We start from the raw sequence: 13168 nt of genomic DNA, 5'->3' as shown, positions 1-13168 counted from the left end.
CTTTTATTTAAATGGAATCTGTAGCACATTTGCAGAATGTTCTAGAATATTGCGTTACATAACGCGCCACAAATAAACATTTCTGTTAGTCATTGCTGCGGAAATATTGAGTACAGCGTAAGCAAAACACACTGAATAAACTAGATGTCAAGAAATTTAAATAATACTGCATAGTTTAGCAATATTTAGGCCTTTAAATCAGAATAAAATAATTTTTGAAAAATCCAGAATAAGTGACGCTTGCTTTTCGTGCACTTGCGCATAAGTACGCTGCAAGATCGGGCCAGCTGAGGAGAAACATGTGTTACGTGACACACCCAAAAGGTCAGGCGCACTGATGCAAGAATAAAAACTCGACATTAAGAACCATAAAAGGAAGTGCCGCTTATTCCGGGAAGTAGCTCCTAAGGCGGTACAGCTCACTAGGTATTTGTTGTATTGGAAGCAGAACTGCGCTTCAGTACACCGGTGAAACTGTGAGTATGTTTCAGAAACTGGGAATGATTGTTGTCGTTAGAAAGAAAGCAACATTGCTACAGGTTTGCTTACGTAACACCAATGACTAAAGTTACCATACATCAAACGGGTGCCCTTTATACCAGGAAATATTGCAGTTTCGTTTTATCTAACGTCCAAGTCATTGCATCTGCAACATGCCTTTAAAACATATGCAGATACTTTGGCCGGGCTTAAAGTCTGGCGATCGAATTTGGTAAATATTAGCTGCACATGCACACTAAGCCGGCAATAACTTGTAATTTGAGCAAAGTCACTCGCTACATGCGATATTCTATGCTGACGCACATTTCAAGGTAATCCGTGTGTTTCCCCTGGGGTAAAAAAGCTTAATTTGTAATAATTACATTAGGAGATCGGCGTTTCGTAATCGTCTCGTTTCAAGCAATTGGTTAGGCGTCTATTCAGATTTTCAAGCAATGGTTTGAGCTTTACCAGGTGACTTTGGAAACTGTATTGAAGTGCTTTGAGCATAGTGCGCACGTTGGCTCAGCTTTAACATGCTAGAGCGCTGAGCGGCGTGGCAGATATAGCCTGGAACTCATCTCATAAAACTACAAATAATGAGACATAACATGATGAGACAAAGCTGCCTCTCATCATAATGAGGCTGGTCGGTCCCGCTAGGCCAAATGTTTTGCGGACCAGCAAGTAATAGCCTGGAGCGCCTTTATTCTGATGCACTGATTCTATATAGGTGGTTACATAGGTGGTTATTATTTCTGTTACATTGCTTTCTGAAAGAGCACTGTGACAAATACACTCACATGCTGCTTGAGATAATGAGGTTTTATTATATCTCTTGCGGATACCAATTTGCCCGTAGCTTCTCGATCTTCTTTTTCATAAATAGTATATTTATGTTTAGATCGGGATATGGCTCTTGGTGAATGAGCATCAAGCAATTCCATTACAGTACGCCGAGTTGTAAGCGTAATTTCCAGCAGTAAGCACAAACCTAATCCTTTTGCCAATATTTACACCCCTGTGATTTTGTCTGTAGACAATCAGCTGGGACCTCAAATAGGAAGACACTGCGCTTTGTTTCATCGTACTGACTTTCACGTTGAATTGCTTCCCTAATATTTATGTAAATCTCCATCATCATTTTTGTATCCATCTTTTGCATCCGATTTGCCGTCTCTGTTTCTCTCATTTTCTTTTTGGTGAAACCTGTTACTCAGTTGGAACTTTAATAGGGGGAATTCTAAATGTCTGGTCTCTGCTATCAACTTGTCGCAAAACACCATCCGATAACTTGTTGATGGCGGGACGAAACAAAACAGCTCGCTTGGCAGCATGGTTTAAGGCATAGGCGGTACTTTCACAATTGTGTTGTGATGTCTTGCCGCTGCTCTTCGCGGTTGTATGTGAAGCTATAGATTTGTCGTAACCCCGAGAGAAACTTGGAACTTTTTTTGCCGGCAGTGGACAGAATAAAAAATTTCGAATATATTCGATCAATTGCGCTTGCTAAATAGCGGCCAACGCGGGCGTCGCTGTGAACAGGCTGCTGCTGCTGCTAGCTGGCAACAGCATGGCACTTCATTTACATCTTGATGTCTCGTGCAGTTAGAGCGACTAGTATAACGAACCCTCCTGCCCCCTCCCCTTAAATGAACTGAAGAAAAAAGCATGCCTGCCACTACGAGATTTATTGATGGTTAGCGGTTTAGCGGGTCCAGAGCAGAGAGCAGCCGAGCAGTTCCAGCAGACGGCGTCGCGAGCGGATGCAGCGGCGCCTATCCTTCGGTCTTAGTCTTCCTCACTTCAGGAGCCATGTGGCCGCAGTAACATTTCCGCTATCTCCGTCCTTGCAATGGCCCCACGAGAGAAGAGTAGCCATCCTGGTGACTCGAGGCGACGACACGATAAGGGGATCGTAATGCGGTTTAAGCCGGCTGACGTTGACTGTCTCATGACCGCGACGCCGCAGGTCGTCACGTGGTGTCAGAGGATCGACTGCACTATTTGAAGCAGATTTAGAGGCGGCGATCCGATAGGGTCCATGGTATTGATCCAGCAGCTTAGACGAAAGACCGGGAACTGTGAGGCGGAATCCATAACCAAACGAGGGAGCCGACACGGAATGTGCTAGTTCTCAGGTCGTTTCTAAAGTACGCATCTAAGTTCTTTACGTGCAATGAAATAATAACCGTTGGCGTTGAACCTCCACTACCATCCAGGACACTGTAACTTCATTTGTCAATGGAGTAAATAAAGAAGAGAATGTGACGGTGCAAAATGTGTGTGCTTCCAATAAAAAATTGGGGTGCCCGCGACACTACCAGCGGCTGCGGCGAAAGCACTAAATGGAGCACTTTGGGGTACTACATTGGAGACTACTTTGGTATAGTACATTAAGAATCGTGAATGAATCGCAATAGTTTCCTGGCCTTTATCTTAATCTTCTGTACAATGTGTTAATAGCCCGTAATAATACAGCGGCTAATCGCATCATTACACAGAAAATAGAAATTTTACGATAATCGCCAATTTTTCAACATATATATCAGGTGAAGACAAAGAAATTTATTATTCACGTTTTTTTTTAATCTGTGAATTAAGCTCTTGGTGGCGATGTATGGACCAATTGAGAGGAATCAAAAATTACTTTCTCAATTTTGCCTACTTTTGGGCAATATAGCTATTGAAATCTATTCTTGGGATAAAAAATAATTACACGCAAGAAGTAAAACCAACGTGTGATAACTGTGCTTACAAATTAACAACTAGCTTTAAAAAAGTTGAAAAGGGTATATTTACTTAGTTTCATCCTAAATGTCATGTATTGTTGAAAAAGACCATGATAAAGTTTAAACATATTATTTGATCCAAGAAAAAAAAAACGTTAATAAAGCACTAAACAATACCTTTTTTGTAATTCATATATCCTGCCGCCAAAGCGGCGCAGTGGTAGCGATACATACGCCATCACCGCCCTTTCCTGCTGTCGGCGAGGAAAACGGCGCCCAATAGACGACGATACGATTTTTTACCCAAAACGCAAACGCTCACTTATGGAGAAACCGAGGCCCGTAAACAGAAACAGAACCTAAGTAGGGCGTCAATAAGTGCGGGAAAAGTACAAGTGTTAGGAAAGCTTTAGAAGAGTACTTCAAAAATGACACTTAAGTATCACTTTCGAAAGTAACACTTTTCGACTCAACTATGTCGTCTGGTGTCGAGGATACGTAAATATTTCACGTGTACGATAGGTTCAATCTGAAAATAAAATAATTTTTGCAGCAGAGTAACGCGGATATAACTGTTGCAGTGCTTGAGCGCGCATTCTTCTGAGTAAAATACAAAGAATGGTTTGGTTTTAGCGCTTTACTCAAACTCGTCTGGCCACAAGTTCATGTTGGTTCTCGCAGCCACTGCGGTTCTGTGTGTTACCGCCCCGACTTTTTTGGTTTTGTTGCTGAAAACTTGTGGTGTTCTTGCGCAGAAAGTGTGCGTGCATTGCGTGTTTTCAACTCGCGTGGACGATGGAAAAAATGAAAACAAGCTTTTCCGAAGAAGAACGCGCCGTGCTCTTTGAGTTCATTTTGCGCCATCGCAGCCTTTCGATAGCTAAAAAGCGCCTCGTCATCTCCTCCGGGACTTCTGATGGGTACATAAGTGCAGTCAATGCACCCGTTCACACCAGGAAACCGTGCGATGGTGTAGAACTCCTCCATTACGGATGCCAAATCATTAGCATTTGGCAACTTCACGAGCTGCGGGAACAAAGTCTCGGCAATAATTCTTGACATTCGTGCAATGACTCGAGACACAGTTGCTTGCGAAGCATTAACGAGTTTCCCGATGACAACCTGAAATGTTCCGGCGCCATAGAATCGCAGCGCGATTCGAAGCTGCAACAGCGGCTGCCCGGCGTGACCGCGTGCGTTGCCTTTGGGGACCAGTGGCAGCATTTACAATAGCCGTAGCACCGCTTGCTTGGATAAGTGTTATCGCCACGAGAATTCCGCCTCGTTGTACACTTCCATGGGATTCTGTCGATCCTTAAACCGTGGCCGTAATGGTGACACGTATCGGTGTGACTCATCCTCCGTAATATCGCGCACAAGTCCGGCGAGATCGTCAAGGTCGTCGAGGCTGCCGTAGCAGGCGGCCGTCTTGCTTGCCAGGCGAGAGTAACGAAAGTCCCACTTAAGGTTGCCAATGACCGTACTTTACTTTCCGGCGCTGAAGTGCCGATTAAAGTTTACTTTAAGTACAAGATTTGTCTATGGAATGCGTTAAGCATCGACCGGCTACTTAAATCATAAGTTAAAGGTAAGTTCCGTTTGTGAATACGGGCCCAAGCCACGGCGAGAGCAGTGGATTCGCCGCTGCAGCTGCTTTTTTTTTTGATTAAGTGGCGTGGACCGTTCGGTTGAATTCTCTGCTACTTGCAGTATGTGCGGAGTTTGGCGAGCCAGCACAATCCGCTCAGCACGACGCGATAATAGAACTACTGACACGAGGAAGCGTGGGTAGCGCACAGTCGAGCGAAACGACACCTTTCGATTCGACCACCCGCGTCGTTATTATAAGTGACAATGGTAAGCGAGTTCAAAACAAATTATTAACAACGGAAGTAACAGAAGTCTCTGAATCACCACTAGAGGTCAATTTTGTTTTTCTAAAAATGAAATACAACGCGACAAGAAGCATTTGGTTCCGTCTTATAATGCAATACAGGGATGTTCGTGTAAGAAGTGGGTGAGTACTAGTGACAAAATTTAACTGATGGGTGCTTTCGACCTCGGGCAAGTACTTGAATGTCCCCTGGGAGTCTTTCATCGTGTCCCGCATTTACATCAACTTTTCCATTATTGTGGCTCTGTTTCCGATAATATCGATGCGCTTCACATATTATGATAATATGAGCTTCACATATTAATTGCCTTTAGTGTCCATTTGTTGAAGCTACTACACAAAAACCGGGGCGCACACGATGTTCGAGAACGCCGAAGAAGCCAGTTGTCATACCAGTTGTGCTTAGACCCACAATTGAAAACAACTGAGGAGTGATAGTCAATAGTTAGCGCTAATCCCACCGTTTAGTTTTCGCTACAATTGCATTAGTGATAACTTTGTTTTTCTGTTTGACAACGAGATGCAGCTGTTAAAAACGTCGCTGTAATCGCTCTAGACAACACTGACGAACGCATGCGCCTTTGTAGATTCTCCCGGCTCTGTTGTAAGAATGAAATCAGTTAAAGCTCAGTGCTCGACCAATCGTTTCTTACTTGTCTCTATTTTCCTGCTGGCGCAACAATGTGTTCATTAGTCCTGAATACTGTCGTCCTCTCTGCGATGGTACTTTTTGCTCTTCTGCGATTCAACTTTAAGATATTTACCTTTTTAGAACACCGCACTATAGTTCAGTAAATTGGTCCTGTACTTTGTCTGTTTAAGATATACCGACAGAGATATAGGTAATATACAACATAGTGCATTCTACCTTCATCACAATTAAGCGACTAACCACAGCGTAGCCCACAGCATAAGTGTTCGTCAGAAGGGCTACACTACCCGTTGCCCTAACGTTCCAGATTCACTCGAACTTAGAGCTGTTAGGTCCATCGCCCAAAATACCTTCAACACTAGGCATTATTGTGGCGACAGCATATTCCTGCTTTACACTAGTACTTAAGTCGCATAAAGAGGACTTGTAGATGCCTGGATGCAAAAATACTCGGAGAAACATAAAACAAATTGTTACCGTAATATGTGACCTTTATATTCCCACAGGACTACAATAATAAAATGAAAAGAAATGTTTCATTCATGAAGTTCCTCTCGATGGTAAGTTACAACTTCTGAAGACTTCAACTTATCATCAAGCATGTGAAATCAAACCCCTTATTTGCTTTATGAGTTCTACGCTTTACGATGTTAAGCCTTCTGAATAACCAATGAATCTTTCTAATTCCGCGTACAGGTTATTCCATTGATAATTACAACGGAATGAATTTGCAAGCCAATGAGGTCTATCTTGAGAGTTTAAAATTATTGTAGTAAAGCTTCCTATATACATATATAATGTTTTCTAGTTGTCATGCTCAAAATTTTTGAAATCTGTCTGAATCCTAAACAAATTATGCCAGAACCAATCTCACAATCACTATCGACGATAATGCGATTAGCATTCGAGCAATGTAGCTACACACCGTCTTGCTAAATTGAAATTTATTTGAAATCCGTAGTAGATATTCACAAACTTCGGTTGCTTGGGCTATATGGGCCGATAACTGTCGCCCACTTCGGCTTACTTTGGTACTGTACTCGCGTACCATATCACCCTATAGCTTGGTTGAATCAGCATGAAGGAATGGCGCCGAAGCCCGACAAAAGTGGTATGACGATGGTGGCGTGACGAGATTAGGGTAACGACTATCAAATTATGACTAATGTATAATGACGACAGCGTGGTAACATCGCCATGAAAAGAATGGGATGGGGATGACGACAAGCAGATGTGGAAGAGGGAATTATAACGATGGCGCCACAAAACACGATATGACAGCGGATGCATGACAGTGGCTTTCTGACAGCGACACCATGACACAATTGCATGACAGTGGTGGCATAATCACGATTTAAGGGCGACCGCATAGTGAAGGTAGAATGACGGAAAAGGAATGACGTCGATGCAAAGACGAAATTAGTATGACGACGAGCGCATCACGACAATGACTTAATTGTTTTGAAATGATGGCGATGGTAAAACGACAGTGTGAAGATGGTGGTATGAAGGCAGTGGTACGACGACAACAGCGTGAAGATGATGTTAGGACGACGACTGCATGAGAAGAGTGCGATGACGAAGTTAGAATAACGACGATGGAACGACCATTAGTGAATTAATACGACATTGTGACAACGAATGCATGAGGACGACAGTGTGACAATGACGCGATGACAACGATGGCAACTGTATAGGCAGAATTAGATGTCCACGAGTGTAATATGAAAATGGCATTGCGACAAATGTCTCACGAAGACTGTATGAAGACAATAGCATGACGACACTCATATGAGAAAATTTATGTGACGGCTATAGAACGGCCAATATAGCATTGCGTCGGCGATAAGACCATCAATGTCTCACGATAATGTGACAATAACAGACATGACGTCATGACGACGACGCAACGAGGATGATGACATGAGAATGGAGTATAATCAAAACTGAATTTGAGCAGTATGATTATGCTAGACTGATCGAGAAGGAAGGGTGTCTATAAAACAAAGGCAATATGATGATGATGGCATGGCGATAAAGAGATGGCGTTTCTGAAGTGATGACAATGCAAAAATACCTCGTGGCAACGATGGTATGACAATAGTATGCCCATAACTGTGATGACAATGTCATCCGGAGAGTGAAACAACGAAGTTTGAATTCAGGTTATTTTCTTTAAAGATCCCGGAGGGGGTAATACATAAGGGGTGTGCTGCACGTAGATTGCGCCTTATGTACGTCTCATTAGCCATATGCAAGGTGGTCAATCACGCGCTGCTGGAACAAAGACGAGCAAGAGATGTCAATAATGTCCGCAGGAAGACCGTTCCAGGCGTTACCTCTTCGAGGAATTAACCGGGAGTAAAAATGAGTGGTTCGGGCACACGTGTGTACGACTTGCTGCTGATCGACCGGTGCGGTGAGATGTGCGCTGCGGGAACGATGAATGGCGCATTATGAAAGGTGCAGAAGAAGAACTTGTGTTAGAGCTCATGACTATCCATGTGTTGGTGATTAGATGGCTGTGGTAATCTGGATTTTGCTTTTACGTGCAGAAATACTGACATCATGCGTACATTATGAGTTAATAAGCCTAATTGCGCGGTTATGAACAGGTTCCACTTAGCTGATAGGACATGCTTGATTACGACGATGAAATGACCACGACCGTGCCACTATGACAACAAATTTATGATGACGATCCATTCACGACGATGACATGACAGGGGTAAAGAATAATGGGTCGACGACGAGTGAAATACGACGGTGGTGTGACGACGACAGCACGAAGAGTGTTGGATGAGTAAGCTCTAGTGACAGCAACCGAACTATCGCGATGTCATCATGACCACGGCATGCCAATAAAGGTATGACGAGTGAATAACGGTAGAGTCGCGACGACATCGCCATGACGAGAGCAGGATGGGTGATGGAATGACCACGAGTACAACGCGACAACACGCAGATACCTAGCGGCCCCAGAGTTTAGACAACCTATGTCACTGTGACACTTTAGTGGCATAGAAGGCGTGACGAGGACGCTAGAAATAAAGTCAAATGACGAGGCCATAATGAACACCACGAGCAAATAAATACGTATTGGTTCGAGGTTAAAAATATGGTTCACCACGTCGGCATATATATATATATATATATATATATATATATATATATATATATATATACATACATACATACATACACACACACACACATATATATATATATATATATATATATATATATATATATATATATATATATATATATATATATATATATATATATATATATATATATATATATATATATATATATATAATGGCAAGGAAGTCCGACACGGCTGTGAACGACACGGAGGACGCCAACAGGAAGACGCAACAGCGTAGGCTCAGCCAGCCACACCAGGAACAGCGTCTAGCCGGAGCAGTAGCGCTGGGGATCTGGCTGCGGAGCAATGCACGGCGCGCTTCTTCCTTACAGCTTCCCCCCCGCCCCTCGCTGAAGACGGAGCTGCACAGGATACCTAATGCATTGTGAGGATGAAGGCCTCGTGATACGGCTTCAGCCGATCTACGTGCATACTTTCCCGGCCTCGGCGACGCAGGTCCGTAGGGGGCGTCAGAGGTTCGATTTTGTAGTTCACCGGAGAAGTTTGCTGTAGAACCCGCTTGGGTCCATGGTATCGGGATACGAACTTGGAGCAGATACCTGGTGTCGAAGTAGGAGGCACCCACAACCAAACGAGAGCGTCAGGGGAAAACTGGTGATGGCGGCACCCATCGTTATGACGAAATTTCTGTAGCGCTTGTTCTTGCGTTGCAAGGGCGCGAGCTAGTTGCCGACATTCTTATGCATACCAGGCGGTTTCGGAAGCCGGTGCATCCTCTGATATGTCGGGACGGTAAGAAAGAATATTGCCAATGGGAAATGACGGTTCGTGGCCATATAGAAGAAAGAAGGAAGAAAATCCCGCCGTTGACTGCGGTACCGTATTTTGTAGGCGTACGTGACATAGGGAAGGATGAGGTCCCAGTTGGTGTGGTTGGAGGCGACATCATCCCGTTTGTTGTTCAGACTGACGCATTCGTATGACGAGAGCCAGTCATCAACGTCGTGGTCGTCAGTGCCACTGAAGATGGGAGGGTCCCGCTGCCGAAGTATGCCGGGGCATACGAAGGACTGGGGAGCCGGTGGTGGTAAGCTAGTGGGGTTTTCAGGGGTCATGATGGAAAGGAGAGTCCGGCTGCGCGATTCCAGGATTACAGGAGACCCAGGAAACCTCCACCATTTATGGCAAAGAAGTCCCACATGGCTGTGGACGACACGAAGGACGCCGACAGGAAGATGCAACAGCGTAGGCTTAGCCAGTCACACCAGGAGCAGTGTGTAGCCCGAGCCCCAATTCATTAGCGCTGACGGTACGGCTGCGGAGCTGTTCAGGGCGCACTTCTTCCTGAAAAAAAAAAAAAAATATATATATATATATATATATATATGTATATATATATATATATATATATATATATATATATATATATATATATATATATATATATATATATATATAAAGAACTTGAGTGGTTCTACAAGGTAAACAGAACAAGTATTTAATTTCGACAGTTTCGATCGGTGGACCGATCTTCGTCAGGGTTTTCTTTTAATACCGAGACCGATCAAGTTGTCCGGCGCGAAGAAGTAGAACAGGGAAGATGATGATGGCTATGTACAAATGCTAACGACGAAGTACGTTAATAGTGCTTACACTAACTTCCCCCCGTCATAGAAGCGGCCAGCCTGGCCGCAGATTAGAGATTATCTACACGGGGAGTGAAGGGCTTCATCCGCGAGACGTGAACAATTTCGGCATTCCGGCGGCGCCGGTCAGTAACGGAGTGTACTGGGCGGACGAGAAAATTCACTGCAGATGCTTGCAGCACAATGGTGTATGGGCCAATGTAGCGTGCAAGAAACTTCTCACAGAGGCCTGGAGTGCGCACTGGAGTCCAAAGCAGGACTTGGTCTCCAGGGTGAAAACGTAGGTCACGGCGTTTGTTGTCGCAGTGACGCTTGCGCTCAGCTTGGGTAGCTGCTGTGCTTTGCTGGGCGGTTCGACGGCAATGCGCAACTCGGGCAGCAAAATCTTCTGGAAGCGACGCGTTAGGCGAAGAAGGTGCGAAAAAGAGTTCTCTGTCGAATACGGTGGAAGGAGATCGGCCATATAATAGGAAGAAAGGGTTGTAGCTGGTAGTCCGTTGAATAGTAGTATTATATGCGAATGTCACAACAGGAAGAATTTTAACCCAGTCAGTGTGGTCAGGACGAATGTACATGGAAATCATGTCAGACAGCGTACGGTGGAAGCGCTCAGTAAGGCCATTGATTTGCGGATGATAGGTAGAAGTAGATTTGTGGACGGTATTAGTGGCCCGAAGAACTCCCTCGACAACTTGTGAAATGAACGCCTTGCCACAGTCACTGAGAAGAACGCGAGGAGCCCCGTGGCGCAAGACGATGGAGCGCAAGAAAAAGCCGGCGACCTCAGAAAAGGTATCAGATCGCAGAGGGGCAGTCTCGGCATATCTTGGTAAATGGTCGACCGAAGTGACAATCCAACGGTGACCGGAGGGTGTCAACGGCAAGGGACCATATAAATCAATACAAACAAATTCAAAAGGTGCGTCCGGGCAAGGGAGAGGTTGTAGTAAACCGGCAGAAGGGGATGTCGAGCGTTTGGGGTGCTGACATGACGCACAAGAGGCGATGTATTTGGCCACCGTTGTGGATAGGCCAGGCCAGAAGCAGCGGGTCTTTATGCGGTCGTAAGTCTTGTGGAAGCTTAAGTGGCCAGCCGATAGGTCGTCGTGAAGTGCCTCTAATACCCGCAGGCGAAGGCAGCGAGGTAGAACTGGGACCCACCGGTGACCTGTTGGGTGGTAAACGTAGCGGTGAAGCACGCCACCTTGAAGGCGGAATTGTCGAAATTGGCGTCGCAAGCGGCTGTTGGGTGGTTCGGTGAACCCACTAAGGCGATCCATGAGAGCTCGACAGTAGGAGTCGGCCCGCTGTAGCGAGAAGAAATCAGAGCGTGATGAAGGCGTAACTTGGTCCAGGGTCCAGGGTCCAGTTACCCGCCAAGTCGGGTAACTGGACTGGTCGGGTAACTGGTCGGGTTGGCGGGTAAGACGACGGCGCGTTACCGGGAGAGAGTAAGAGTGGGCAGCGAGACAATGCGTCTGCATCATGATGACTTTTTCCTGACTTGTACGTTATAGCAAAGTCATATTCCTGCAAGCGGAATATCCAGCGTCCTAAGCGTCCTGACATGTTTTTCATTGATGACAGCCAACACAGAGCATGATGGTCGGTGACGATGGTAAAGTGGCGGCCGTAAAGGTATGGACGAAATATTTGAATCGACCAAATGATAGCCAGACACTCTTGCTCTGTAATGGTGCAGTTCCGCTCAGCTGGAGAAAGTGTTCGGCTGGTATATGCCATGACTTGCTCTTTAGAGGTTGCATTACGTTCCAGAGGTACTGCGCCAATACCTTGTGCGCTTGCGTCAGTGTGGAGTATGGTGGGGGCTCGATTATCGAAGTGACGAAGCACTGGTCCGGAAGTAAGATGCCGCTTAAGACCTTGAAAAGCTGACTCGCAGTCGCTAGTCCATGTGAAAGACGCACCGGTAACCAGTAGCTTGTGTAGAGGAGCTGCTATTGCTGCGAAGTTGCGTATAAATCGACGAAAATACGACGCGAAGCCGAGGAAACTACGGAGATCTTTCTGTTGCTGGGGGCGAGGAAACTGTAGAACGGCGCTAATCTTTTCGGGATCTGGCTGGATGCCATCTTTTGAGACGACGTGACCCAGTAATTTTATAGACTTGCTTGCAAATTTGAATTTTTTGTATTGATCTGGAGACCAGCATTTGCAAGGCACTTGAGAATTTCGTCTAATCGATGAAGATGTTGGTTGAAGTCAAACGAAAAGATGATAATATCTTCCAGATAACAGAGGCAGGTCTTTCATTTTAGGCCATGAAGTACGTTGTCTATCATGCGTTCAAATGTGGCAGGAGCGTTACAAAGGCCACAAGGCATCACATTAAATTCATAAAGGCCGTCTGGTGTAGCGAATGCGGTCTTTTCTTTGTCAGTCTCATTGATCGGAATTCGCCAATATGCTGATCGAAGATTAAGGCTGGAGAAATACTCCGCCCCTTGTAGTGTGTCCAAAGCGTCGTCAGTTCGAGGTATTGGATACACGTCCTTGCGTGTGATCTTATTGAGCGCTCGATAATCGACGCAAAAGCGAACGGAGCTATCCTTTTTCTTTACCAGGACCACGGGAGAAGCCAATGGGCTAGATGAAGGTCGTATTATCTTGCGCGCAAGCATGTCAGCAACC

At 45.1% G+C, this 13168-nt stretch overlaps 1 protein-coding gene across 1 annotated transcript in view; it reads left to right on the top strand.

Moving 5' to 3' along the window:
* The first annotated feature begins 382 nt into the window (after nt 1-382).
* LOC135915621 (uncharacterized) overlaps nt 383-13168 on the top strand; it is a 58012-nt gene continuing 45226 nt past the window's right edge. The window contains exons 1-2 of the mRNA XM_065448731.2: nt 383-476; nt 6265-6318. Of these exons, the coding sequence (XP_065304803.2) occupies nt 6280-6318 (39 nt within the window). The 5' untranslated portion in view covers nt 383-476; nt 6265-6279. The remainder of the gene's footprint in view (nt 477-6264; nt 6319-13168) is intronic.

Source organism: Dermacentor albipictus, chromosome 3 (assembly GCF_038994185.2).
Source record: "Dermacentor albipictus isolate Rhodes 1998 colony chromosome 3, USDA_Dalb.pri_finalv2, whole genome shotgun sequence".
Taxonomy (NCBI): Eukaryota; Metazoa; Arthropoda; class Arachnida; order Ixodida; family Ixodidae; genus Dermacentor; species Dermacentor albipictus.
The sequence above is the reverse complement of the archived record's forward strand: the minus strand, read 5'-3'. Positions and strand labels throughout refer to the sequence as shown.